Source organism: Lutjanus erythropterus, chromosome 3 (assembly GCF_056507025.1).
Source record: "Lutjanus erythropterus isolate fLutEry1 chromosome 3, fLutEry1.hap2, whole genome shotgun sequence".
NCBI lineage: Eukaryota > Metazoa > Chordata > Actinopteri > Lutjaniformes > Lutjanidae > Lutjanus > Lutjanus erythropterus.
The window spans coordinates 11,366,572-11,380,428 of record NC_139319.1 but is presented as its reverse complement, the minus strand read 5'-3'; the positions used below and the strand labels follow the sequence as shown (position 1 = coordinate 11,380,428).

The window sequence follows — 13,857 nt, the reverse complement described above, 5'->3', positions numbered from 1 at the left end:
GATAGTTTTATTTTTAAAAAACAAACTGGAACGTGTAGTTTTTAGCAGTCATTGTTCAGACAGAAGTAAATATTGTCTTTGTTGGGGACTTTTCAGCCACAGATTAATAGGCATTTGCAATGCCAGTGGGTGCTATAACAACCGGGCCGTGTTTGTGATATTGACTCAAAATTAACTACAGTGCCCCTGTTTATTTGAATGAATCAACATGTCACCCAATAAGGCGGGGTGGCTCACTAATGTTTTTTTAATAGTTTGGAGCTCTGTGGCACAGAGGTATAAGCTGTATCTGGCTTTGGCTGCACAAAAAATACATGTTAGTCAAATCAATTGGCTCTGGTCCTTTCATGGGAACTGTCGACAATAAGAAAAAAACATAAAGAATATCACCAGTCTTATGCTTTGAACTCACCCACCAAAAATGGTATCAAATACAAACAGCAAGTTTCTGGGCAATTCCAGGTAAAGTTCAGACAATTTTTTTTTGGCAGATAAATCATTTTATCGACCTTTTGTTTGTCTAAAAGGTCTTTTTCAGGAAAAGAAAAAACAGAAAGTCAGTATGAAATACACAAAGAAATGAGAAAAAGGATAGAAAACAGACGAAAGGAAAAGAGCAAGGGAGGGTGCAGAGGAGAGATAAGCAATCAATCATCTGTGGTAGAGAGAGGGGTCACAGTGGAGCAGTGCTCCCTCACTTCTTATTAGGAAAGGTCATTTTGTTGTTTATGAAGCAGAAAAAACACAAATTCCTCACTGAAATTAAATCTAGAGAAGGATTAGTTAGCCACATGTGATTAAGGCAAGAGCCAGTAACAATATTACGCTGCCTTTTGTGATACAGCTATGCTATGTTAGAAATGACTCCTGGCTCCATAGTAAAATGAAAATAATAAAAACGTTTTTGCTTCTCAAGGCCGTTCATCCCTTTTTGTCAGTTCAGATGCTTCTGTTGTTGTCTGTTTTTAACATAATGCTGTTTTGCAGTCATTACAATTTTTTCTATCTCCAATGTGACAACAGAGAATTACTGGCTAGTAACCACAATACCACTGTCAGGGATTATTATCTAAGCGGGATGGTTGAGCAGATGTGGGGCCAGGAGGTGAACATGATGTTATCTGATGTTGTGTGATATTATATGATCGTGTCTGTGGACATGTGAGTGGAAGCGGGAGCGAGAGTGATGGTGTAACATTGTCAGTTAGACAGTGATCGAGCATGACATGAAGGATCACGTAGGAGAGAACAGGACTGACAGTGAAACTCTGAAGGTTTGTGCTGAAGCAGCCAGTGGCAGTCCCTTAATAACGGCACACAAAATTCACTTAGCCTTCTTAATCCCCTGATTTGTGATCTCTAATACTGAAGGTTCAGGGAGGAAACACATTTGCACACTTACTTCTCCCCAGACGGAGCTGATTAGAGAACAAACAAGATCAGACTATCGGTGATATTGATCCCCTCTTAGAAATAATAGCTGGGTGAAAGAAGCTAATCAGTGGTGAGCAAACTTTTGAGAGTAATGAGGTCAGTGCTACCCAAATGTTGTGACATCTGCCAGTTACTATAGTAACTCACATCTTGACATCCTCTCCCATGAAACAGCGGTTCCTCAGTAGCCCCGCCCACAGCTGCACGCCAACGATACCAAAGATGAAGAAGACAAAGAAGCACAGTGCCAGCACGTTGCCCAGCATAGGAAGAGTGTCGAGGAGGAGGGTCACCAGGATGCGCATACCTACCAAAACACACAAACACACACAGGAAGTGTTGCACACAGGGTGGGAAGGTTACTTTACAAATGTATTCCAATACAATTACTAATTACATGTTAAAAATGGAAGTCAGTAACCAAATCCAAGTATCACAATATGACTTTTGGATTACCGCAGTACTAAATATGGTGAAATTTTTAACCTAACATAATGTTTTGTTGTTTGCTAGGTTTATAATTTATTCATCTGTTTGTTTATTTATTTATTATAATTAATTATTCATAGTTTGTCCAGCAACTTGGGGAGTAACAGATTATATGTCACAGACTTACGTAATAATATAATAAAAAAGGTAAATGTATTCCAAACACATAATCAGGTTTCAGCTACAGTCACTAAAAATGGCACTCATTAGCAGTATTACTATTTTAAAAATAAAGAACGTAGTATACTACCTTGAGCAGCATGCACACATTACAACGCTTCTCAGGTTTCACAACACCACTCTGGTCTCAAGTGAAACCAGCTAATGTTACAGTTGCCAACTGACTGTCATGGCCTCCAGTGAAAAAACGCTTTTACTTGGTGGGAATTTCACCATTATTTTGTCTTTAAATCAGAATAGAGGAACATCACTATGCAGTGCAAGTTCTGTCTTCAGCTGTGAAAATGCTGTCATCATCCACATCTAATTTAAATAAACATTTACAGCTGAAACCAAATGCTATTGTTTGCTACACCTAAATCTAGTTTACTAGGTAAACTGTGATAGCAGTTATACTACTACTAAAAAATAATTTGGGTAGATGTAGATGGTGATGCTTTATGACTCTTTGGGGGTCTCAACCCCCAGGTTGAGAATCACTGCCTTACAGGATTTGACAGCATTTTCACATCTGGAAGGCAACACTGGCACTGCACTGTGATGTCATTCCCCTTTTTCTGATTTAAAGGCAAACTATGCAGGAAATCTCCCCCTAAAAAATATGTACAGATTTATTAAATCATTTCAGTCTGTGGCAGTGCCTGTATTTGCAAAGACCCCGTCCTCTGTCCGTATGTTTATTTTCACTCATTTAAATTTAAATTCAAATTAATATTCAAACATTTCATCTGCATTTTTGTTTCCAATAAAGCTATCCGATCGTAGAGGGTTCAATAAAAACCGCGACATATGATGCAGGAGTCGGGAGGGATTTAGATTGAAGATCTGGACAAACAATAACTGTTTTCAACTAAATTCCTGCAACTAATAATGCATCAACTGACTAATAGTAGTAGTTTTTGTGATGAAGACTTTTCACTTTCATTTGAGTATTTTTAACACCAATAGTTTTACTTGTAGTTTAGTAATGTTTCAGTAATGTAACAGTCCTTCTACTTGAGTACAGACTTTCAGTACTCTTTTCATTGTACATTACATGTAATCCATTACTCCCCATGCCTGGGACCACTTGACCCTACAGACTAGTAAAGATGTGCATTAAAACCTAAGCTTTAATGTCACTCACAGCAAGCACTGGCCACAGACAGGAGAACCCTCTTAATGTATTCTGCACAAAACTGGAGCAGTGCAATTAATTGAATGGCAAATAATTAGAGTTCAAACACTGATAATTGGCCTCCACTCCACTCTGTTGAAGAGCAAAGAAAATCTTCCTCCTTACTGCTTCTACACTTGGCGACTTCAAACACACTCTCCAGTTTTATGAGATCTCAGCCTCAGCGTTGTGCCAAGGTCACAGAGTGTAGTAAAAAAAAAAAAAAGAAGTGAAGATGGCTGACCAGTTTGCTGTTAAGAACAACAGGAGCATCATAATGATTTCCATGACTTTGTTCACTGTGCCCTGATTTGTTTACACATGCGTATATCAAAAGGGAAGCTGCTGCTGTTAATGGCTGGGCAGCTCGGGAAATTAAAGAAACGAAGTGGAATTTACAGTGCAGTCAGAGAGTACAAGGACAGTGACACATTTTTCATTGTCTTGGCTGTGAGTCTAATGAGTGTGCTGACTTTCAGCTGAGGTGGTCTGATGTTTCTATGTCAGATGAACAGTGAAGGAATTTTATACCTGGTCTACCAATTATAGGGGACAGAGAGTTGATTGGATGAGTTAACGTAACCTGAGTGAAGTCTTGCACAGTCACCATATTTAATACTTTGTTCAGTCAGTGGCTTTCTGAAGTCTACAATCCACAGACCTCAGCTGACACTTGGTGTCTTTTCCACTGATGCTCTGCCAGGTCTGTACCGGACTCATCTTCACTTCTTCCATATTTCAGAGGCTTTCTGCCTCCAATCTTGTCTTCAGCAAGTGAAACACACAATGAGTTGGACTGCTGTAAAGTCAGCAGCCTGTCCAGTCAAGAACATTATACAGTTTGACTGTAAAAATCTCCTTATTTGCCTTCTCTCTTCTCTTTTTACAGTCTCTGACCTGCTGCATTGTCCTAAAGTCAGGAGAGTCCTATACTGTTCACACAAATTGGATGTGAACACACTTTAAAACTCTTAAAAGTTTAAAGTCAGCACTTTAACCTCACAGTCACTGTTTAATTTAAAATCCAATGCACTTGAGCACAGAGCCTAAACAATGAGAGGCAATAAGAAACTGCCGTAATACTTTCCGAGTGCACAGGGTGTCTACATGTATCAGCAAGTTCAATGTGGGACTTTCTAATGCTACCGTTGAATTAAATTTAGAGCCAATTTTACAATAAAAACAAACATCTACAGAGTCTGAAATGAGGTGATATCAAGGTAGAATTCCCAATCTCTATGCTGATAGTCATCCAGACCTCTGAATTATTATTTGGTTTGGTCTTATAGTTTATACATAGCTTTTAAAAAAATAGGTTAATGTCATCCTTTCTCATTTGGCCTACAGACAGTCTCTTGTCATAATGAATTCACTTTCTCTTGTAGATTGGACAGATGATTGCTCCGCTTTTCACAGCTCATTTTCCCAAATATTGGTGGAATTGGACAGTTATTTAGGAAGAAATGTTTCCTACACATTATTTAGCCAAAGTCGTTCCTGATATTTATATTCTGAAATATTCTTGGAAAAGGGATGGGGAGGTAACATGCAATGTGAATAACCTGTTCAATTTGACAGATGCATTTGATGACTGAGACGTGCTGAAATACTGAAGATTAATGGCTAAAAGGAAACACTGGAGAAAAGGTTAAAGTTAGGTAGAAAGTATGCTGCCCTCTAAGAGTCAACTAAACTGTTGCTGGTTATATGTTAGTTGCAGAAAAAACTGCTGGTTAGCTCAGTTAGTGGTACTATTAGCCTGGGACACAGTCTACAAGACCAATGGTGGTAAACAGGGGTTTACAATCAGGAACAGCAAAAAAAAAAAAAAGCTTAAAGATTGTAAAATCATCACAGAGGCATTTGAATTTTTGTTGATTTTGCCAAAAAATTAAATGTACAGGCATTTTGTACTTGAAGTCCATAGACCATGCTTACAGCATTCAAGAAAGTAATATTTGACACCTTCCTAAACAGAATTTAAGATGATGTAATACTTTTATTTTTAATAAATGTGCATTTAAAACATTATAAACCCATGCTATTATGTAAATACCATCGCTGGCCTCTCTTTCACATTAAAACAATAACAAAAGATGCATTTGACATTAAGTGGTGTGGGATCATGGGAGCATGGTTGGTATCTTCATTTTTAAACAATCACTATAGCTGATGACAATCTATCTGACATGACTCAAACAGAAATCTTGTTCATGGAGGAGGTAACATTAAAGTTTTATTCATGTTATATTTAGTCAAGTTTGCCAACTTCCTTCTTCACTCTAATGTATCCAATGTATTGAGCCTTTTATCGGAACGTATAGCAACTACCAACTAGCTAACAACAGCTTGCAGGAAACACACCATTATAAAATTATATAAATCACAGATTTCTCTAGGTTTGAACATTGTTGGCAACAGTTGGGATAATGTAAGTACACAGCTCAAGAAAATATATAACATATGTCTAGTATTTTTAGACATTTCAAGGCAAATTGTTACATATTATAGCTTTAAGATGCTGTAAGGCCCTGTTGCCACCCTGGCACAGTGTATGTTGGAGAAAAAAAGAGAAAAACTCACTGGGAACTCTGTTGATGGCTCGCAGTGGGCGGAGAACCCGAACAGTCCTGATAGCTGATAGGCTGACGTTGTGTCCATCAAGTGAGTACTCCAGCATTCTGAGGAGAGGGAAAGCCACCGCTGTGTCACTGGCATCCTGATCAGCCTGACCTTGGCAAACCCTGAACGTCTACTGGGAATCCAGCAGAACGCAGTGCACTGTCTCTGAGATACATAGCCTTTTAACTACCAATCACCGAGGTCTCTGTCTCTCAGGACCGAATGATGCCATTGTCATTCTACAGAGCTGTCACACACACACACACACACACACACACACACACACACACACACACACACACACACACACACACACACACACACACACTCACGTCCATCTAAACACGTCGAAGCACGCGCACACACACGCTTGACATTTAACTGGCATTAAACAAGTGTCTAAGCTTTACACAAAACACACACATACACACACACTTTTGGCTCATATTTAATGTCAGATGCGCGTGTGCGCGCATGCATGCGGGTGTGTGCGTCTGTCAAACACTCACCCCACTATTACAATGAAGAAGTCCAATCTGTTCCATGTGTCGCCAAGGTAACCGCTCTGACCTATGACCCCAAGGGCCACCATCTTCACCACCATTTCCCCGGCAAAAAACACAAAGATCCCATCATCCAGAGCCTGCATGCACACACGCACACATACAATGGGACACACGCACACATACCCAGAGGATTAGTGTAAACTGATTAAGTAGGAAAAAAATTAAAGCAAAAACTTTTCAGACCCTTGATAATAAAAGTCTCACAGCAGAACATAATTAGTTTGTAATTTCAGATTGTGAGTGTGTGAACGTTTGTGTGTGTGTGCGTGCTTTACCTGCAGTAGGAAGTGGGTGTGGCCACAGGGCTGAAACATCCCCAGAGTCACACAGTTGAGCAGGATGGCCAAAATGCTCACACGCTCAAACCATGTGACACAAGGTTAAGGATTGATAACACAGCAGAGTTTGAACACTGATTATTACAAAAACAATATTCAATATTAGCGCATTTCATGAAAGAGTCTCAGCCAATCACAACAAGCCCAATAGATTGATTTGTGTATGTCCCACTTAAGCTTCACACAGGTGTCCTCCCCTTTGCCCAAAGTGCCATAAACCCAAAACTGAGCTATTAACATAACCAATAGGAGATTGTTGCTGCATCCATGTTTTTCTAGAGACTTTTGAGTGTTAAGCTCTGACTAATAGAATAACAGATGGGTGACAAATTAAAGGGAAAATTCTGCAATTTTCATGTGGATGTCCAGTCAGTGTTGGTGATAAATGTAGTAAATTGAAGCAATAAATTCCTCAGCGTGTGCTATACTGACTGAGAAAGTCGAGGTCTCCTGCTTGCAAAGCCATGCCAGCAATGCCTACATATACCATGATGCACTGCATGCAAGTTTCTGACGCCCACACCCATGTTGCTGTGTATCACTACCACAAACTATAGCTATTACTACGTTGGACAAAGCTATTATTAAGGGACAAAAACACTCATCTTGCACACACACTGGCTACTCACAGGTGTAGACTACGGCTGTAGCTGAAATTCCATTTTAACATCACCACCACCAGAGGAGGGAAGTAACAAAGTACACATACGACATAACTGTAGTGTAGTAAAGTTTTAGATATCTATAATTTACTTGAGTAAATTTTCTACTCCTTACATTTTCAAATCAGGCTTGTTACTTTAGATTTAATGCATTTGAGGGGAATTACATTTTTTTTTTTTTTTTTTTTTTAATTTTGAATAATTGTGCAACACATCTTAAACAACATACATCACAATTTAAACGATTTAAAACTTAATAGATGAGACAATAACACATGGAAAAGACAATTCCTTGGTATATCAATCAGTGCATATCATGCATAACAGATATAACAAGATGAAAATGATGCAACAAGACAAAACATACTGTGGAGAAAAGATGAGGTTCAGTTAGCCTTGCACAGAAAACTCAGTAAGAATGTGTATACTTTTGACATCTCTGTTTAGTTAGCTGAAAAAGCATACAAAATTTTTTACCATGTCTGAAAACTTAGAATGGAACTTACAGTATGCAAGGTTCATACTACTTCTGGGGAAATATTACAGTATGCAAGCACTGGACACTATGCTTGCATAAATATCCCACAATTACAATGCAGTGGTGGTAACAGACAAACGCAGATAGCAACCAAGGCACCTCTGGCATATCAACAATGCCTCAGTTTAAATGTAAGTAAAGTTTCACTTGCTAGGTATGATCAATATTTGACATTAGTTCATTATTGTCACATCACCACAGTTATGCATCTCCAACGAGCCAGGAGGCACTCAGGAAGTGTTGTGTAAAGCGCCAACCATTACATCTGAAAAGATGCATACGGCTGTTTACTTTGTCCACACATGTTTAAGACAACCATAACCAGAAGACGGTGACAGGACAGTACTTTTTTATTCTGTGTCGGATTGTTGGAACTGAAGTGAATTGCTGGGATGATTTGGACTGACAGAGTCACTGAGGTATGTTCATAACTGACTACTGGAGGAAGGTAAAGCAGTGTCATCAGTGTCTGTTCATGGGGCTTATATAGTGCTGGGGGACCATGGCTCCAGCATGTCACCAAGCCATGTTTCAGTTCCACCCAAAAAATCCTAAACACAGAAATCATTATCAATAGCCTACCAGTCCAACTTCTCAATTCAACACTACACACTTCTCAGTCTATTCACATTTTCAGAAGCTATGCTCTAACATGTATAATGTGTTTAAAAGAAAAAAAAATCTTTTTTCCCTTACAAGGACTTGAACCATAGGTCGTATGGGTATGTAGTGTACAGTATGTGATTTCAGATGCAGCATAGAAATCCAAGCTGAGGTAGCTTGTATTTCCCAGACCAACATATTTTGCAGGAAAGAACTCAGCTCCCTCTGTCAACATAGCATGCACTGAGGGATTTATTGCTTCAATTGATTACATTTGCCATCAACATGACATGAAAAATGGCAAATTTTCCCTTTAAAGGAAAAAAGTGCCTGTCACAGAGTCTCTGGAACTGGAGTGACAAACACAAATCTTCCAAAATATATTCCCTCTTTTGGTGTTTTGATGATGATGGAGAGGAGAACTAACACACTCAAAAATCTCCCATTGAGATCTAGTGACTGTGAAGAACATAGGAAATGATTCACACAGTTTTTATTCTCATCAAACTATTCAGTGACCCCTTATGCCCTGTGTTGAATCATCTGCATTCATTATGTTTCTTCGTTCATTTATTCAGGCTCTTCCTTTGATTTGTCTCCCATTTGTATCCAGCCAATGGAAATGTCTTAAGCAACCCAGACGAAACCCTGAAGAAGGCAGCATGATGGCTCAGTGGGCAGCACTGTCACCTGCTTGGCACTGTCGCCTCACAGCACAGAAAAGTCCTGCGTTTGAATCCTAGCTGGGGGCTGGCTGTGTGTTTTTGCATGTTTTCCCTGTGTTTGTGTGGGTTTCCACCGAGTGCTCTGGGTTCCCCCACCATCAAAAAATGGATGTTAGGTTTAATTCTCCTGTCAGTGTCCTTGACCAAGGTACTGGGCTAATACTGGAGTTGGTCCCCAGGCACTGTACAGGGGCTTCCTGCTGCTGGTTATGCATAGGATGGATCAAATGTAGAGAATGTGCTTCACTATATATCAGGGGTGTCAAACACACAACACGCCAAAGGGTCCATTCTGGCCCACTGGATGACTTTGCAAGGGGTTTAATATTGCAAAGTGATTATAATAGATTTTCTGAAAGTACATAAATAACTAAATAATACTTACTGTGGTAATTTAAAAAACATTACACATTGTGCAACATATTTGTTTATCTGCAGCTCCAGTAAAAAATAATCTACACAGACTTCCCTACCTTAAACGATACTGAAGAAAACCCTATTGCTTAAGGCTCAGTCAAAACTTATGATTTGCAAATCTTCCTTATCTGCTTTATAGATCTCAACAAGTGGGTCAAATCAAGTAAAATACTATATGGTTGTTCAGTTCCAAAATACATGAGTGTTTGATGCATTTGTAGATCCACTTCAATCTGTAATTTGTAATGCGCATATGATGATAGCAGGCTGAATGTGGAAAACTGTGACACTGTTGAAATTGCACTTAATCTTATTAAGACATCTCAGGCTGTCCATCTTTTGTTTTGTAAATGTATGGTCCATTTTGAAGATTCATTGCATAAATAGTTTTTTATCCTTAGTATTTTATTTATGGATTTTATTCATCCTTTGTTTTTAAGTTTCATTCTTCATTTATTCCTTAATGCTTGCCTTTAACTCACACATTACTGTGTGTTTTATGTATAAAGCACTTTGTACCACTGGTTTTGCTAAGAGCTATACAAATAAATGTTATTATTATGATTAATTATGGACATTTTCAGAGTGTACTTATACTTCTCATCACTAAAAAAGGGAAACATTTGGAGATGTTTTGTATTTAGAAATTATTACGCAAAGGTTTTACTGGACCACCCTGCTTGAGACTGAATTGGTGTGTATGTGGCCCATGAGATAAAATGAGTTTGACATCCCTGCTCTATATGTTGTTTGTGTATGAGACAAACATATTTACCCAGAAAATGACTAGTAGATGTTAAATGTCCAGCCATGTCTATCTTGCAATTTACAAAACATTAAAGAACATCTGTCTGAGCACACAAACACAACTCAATGTTTGAATTTTGTGCCTCACAGCTTGTAAAATCTAATTTGAAAGCACAGAACCAAATGTACTAACCTAAAAAAAAATTATAAGGGTAGAAACTTGCAATAATAAGCTTAAATACATCAACTTTAATTTACAAGCACAACTTCTGACAAGACATTTTGACATGTTTAATATTCACAACTACAAAAGCAAGTCAGCTAGCATGAATCGGTCGGTGAGGTATTTGAAGTCAGTTTAAGTGTAAACTGGCGTATGGTGTGTGTTTGTGCATCTGTGTTGCTTGCTGGCTGTCAAACTGGAAGATGGAGCAGGGCTCAGAAGTGAAAAGCGGGGAGGTTTAAAAGGGGAAAATAGTCTGAAGTAGAAAGTTAAAGGAAAGATTGTGTTGGCTTCATGCAAACACATACACACACATACACACTCGCAAATGTGAAAACTGCTGAATGGATGACAGGGATGTATTCAAGAGCCAAGGACGCATGCATAACAAAGCCTGGAGCATGCACATGGCCACATACACACATGTGCGCACACACACGCACGCTCACACACAGAGTCCCCCTTCCCGGACACTTTGCTCTCGAGAGGGCGGAAAAATTAATGAGAGTACAATCCTTTATCACCCTTGAGACAGAGAGAGAGGGAGAGGGAGCGAGGGTAATCCAGTGTCCTCCCTTTGCTGTGGTTGCCATGGGAACCCCCATCTCACCGTGGGAACTGACTTCTGAGTTTCACAATCCGCTTGCATCCTGTCTGGACTGGAACACAATTAATACACACACACAAATACACACAATAAAAACTGATGTCCTTCAGCACAACTCCTGCTGAAGCATCGTTCATTTCTTCGATGCTGCTGAGGGTCATTTTAATTCTGTTCCATCTGTATATGTTACAGCATCTTAAATAACCCGGTGTCTCAATAAAACAAGCTCACACGCACATATACACACATACATGCATAGTTAAACAAGGCACGGGGCAGGGTCAAGGTGTGAGTGATGGATGAGATGGGAGTATTTCCACGGTTGGTTCATCATTCAACATCAGTGATGAAACACAGGGGGGGACGTCCTCTCCTCTCCTCCGTCTCTCAGTTTCACTCTCTCTGTTGCTTTTCCCCTTTATCTCCCCTCACACTCAACCTTTTCACTCTATCATCTCTCATTTTCCTCCGCAGCCTTTTTCCCCCTCTCTTTGGCCCAATTATTTTTCTCTTTTCTCCGCTCCTCCTGCTCTCTGTCTCCCTGCTCTTCCTTTATATAGTGCGGTATAATTTCCCATCTTCATTCCGTATCATTTCTTTTTTGCCTCTCTCATGCACATACACACGCTCTCCTTTCTCTCCATACTGCAATTTTCGCTTGCTGCCCACCCCGTCTGTTTCTACCATCTCCACATATGACTGCCCTTGGGTAGAGCTTTAGTCTCTCTGTCAGAAACCTGAGTCTCAGCCAACAGATAAACTACAAGTACACTTAATAATTAACATTGTCAGAGAGATGGAGAGGCAGAGGTGAAAGGTAGAGATATAGATACAGTAACAGAGAGGAGGTGGAGGAGAAAAAAGGAGAGAGGCAGGAGACAAGGGCGATTAGAGATAAGGTGAAGAGAAAAGGCTCAGGAAAAAAAAGCACAGTCGAGCAGCAGGATGAGAGAGGTTAAGACCCTGACAATTCCTGCTTTTAAGTGTAAACAACTGAAAATGTTACGTCGCCTGCCTCCACGCTTTATCTGCTCCCTAATTGCCTCATCCTCTCATCGTCTCATTCTTCCTCCCTCTCTGAGAACCACCACCTCCACCCTCCTCCTGGTATCCCATTGCTCTACCACTCTTGAACTCTCTCTCCTCAAGTGCCAACACAGGTAATAAAGGTCAGGCAGACATTATAAATCAAATCAGATCACATCACCCTGATCTTTCTGGCATCATCCTCCACTCTTGGCTGAGATTCACATGCTAAGGGCAACGTGCGGGAATATTTTCATATGCAACATTCATTAACTTAAAAGGATCGTACCGTAGGGACACACAGGCCGTCTGGACACATGGAAGATATGGCCAGATTTTTTTTTCATGCATGCTTGAGAAGGTTTTTCCAGTGTAGTATCACTCTCTTATCACACCCTTTGGTAAAGGTCAGAAGTTCCTTACTTATAGCTTTATACATCAGTTACAAACCATTAAGGAGAATAACTTCTAGGCTGCCAGACTGTAAAAAGCTCTTTGTGTGGTATTCCATATACAATTTTTTGATGGCACTCTTTTCATTAAGTTCATTAGGAACCTCTCCTGTGGATCACTGATTCTTCTGGAAAAACTCTGCAGACATTTTGTGGAAAATCCATTTATTAACATTTACTTACTGCACACTTTTTTCCAGACTGTTGCAACATACCTCCACTGCCAACTTATTACAAAATGAGAAACCTGTGAGTCCTTATTAATGACTTCCTAAACATACTACAAGGAGTTGTTAACTGGTTATGCAACAGTCCCAATTTAATACTGATGCCTCTATATGATCTACATGAGCAAACAAGACCATCAATAGTTATTTCCTGTACAGTTGTTCTTCATAACTGTCACCGTGGTGGATTCTCCTTGAAATCAGTTTACAAGGCAGACTGGAACAGCCTATGTTTACATTTTCCCAGGCAAAGCTACAATCACTAGTACATTAGCCAGTTTAAAAAAAGCAGGAGGAGATTTGTCTTTGGAAAATTTTGACTTTATATTATGTGGTTATGGCAGTGGAAACACTACCACTTCTGTCCACAGGGGCCTCCAAAATTAACACAATATGAAAGTTCCTTGTAGCAGCTTAAATTAAAAGATGGTATATTTGTATACTGCTATTATGCTATATGGATGGCAATATCAGTTGGTGGGTTAACTGGTTTACCACTTTAGTCAAGACTAATCAGGATTTGACATTAACCATGGCTAAAAGGCCTGTGGCCACAAAGAATTACTCTGTAGCCACCAAATATTCCATGTACAACCCTGATTCCAAAAAAGTTAAAATGCTGTGTAAAACATAAAAAGAATAAAATACAATGATTTACAAATCCTTTCTGACCTATAGTCAATGCAATATAGTACAAAGACGAGTTATGTAATACTCAATATTCTGTTTTATATATGTTTTATTAATTGGTCCCAACTTTTCTTGGAATCAGGGTTATAGGTGGATTTCTGTGGGCACTAGGTTTTATCCCCATATTGCAAGCCTTCAGGTCATTTTCTTCACAC

General features: G+C 39.4%; 1 protein-coding gene across 1 annotated transcript in view; it reads right to left on the bottom strand.

The window, feature by feature from the left end:
• LOC146329721 (voltage-dependent T-type calcium channel subunit alpha-1H-like) overlaps positions 1–13,857 on the bottom strand; it is a 70,617-nt gene that overhangs the window by 46,612 nt on the left and 10,148 nt on the right. Inside the window, exons 3-6 of the mRNA XM_084714992.1 lie at positions 6,723–6,816; positions 6,391–6,524; positions 5,843–5,940; positions 1,582–1,741 (exon numbers count right to left, since the gene is read on the bottom strand). Coding sequence (XP_084571118.1) covers positions 1,582–1,741; positions 5,843–5,940; positions 6,391–6,524; positions 6,723–6,816 — 486 coding nt within the window. The remainder of the gene's footprint in view (positions 1–1,581; positions 1,742–5,842; positions 5,941–6,390; positions 6,525–6,722; positions 6,817–13,857) is intronic.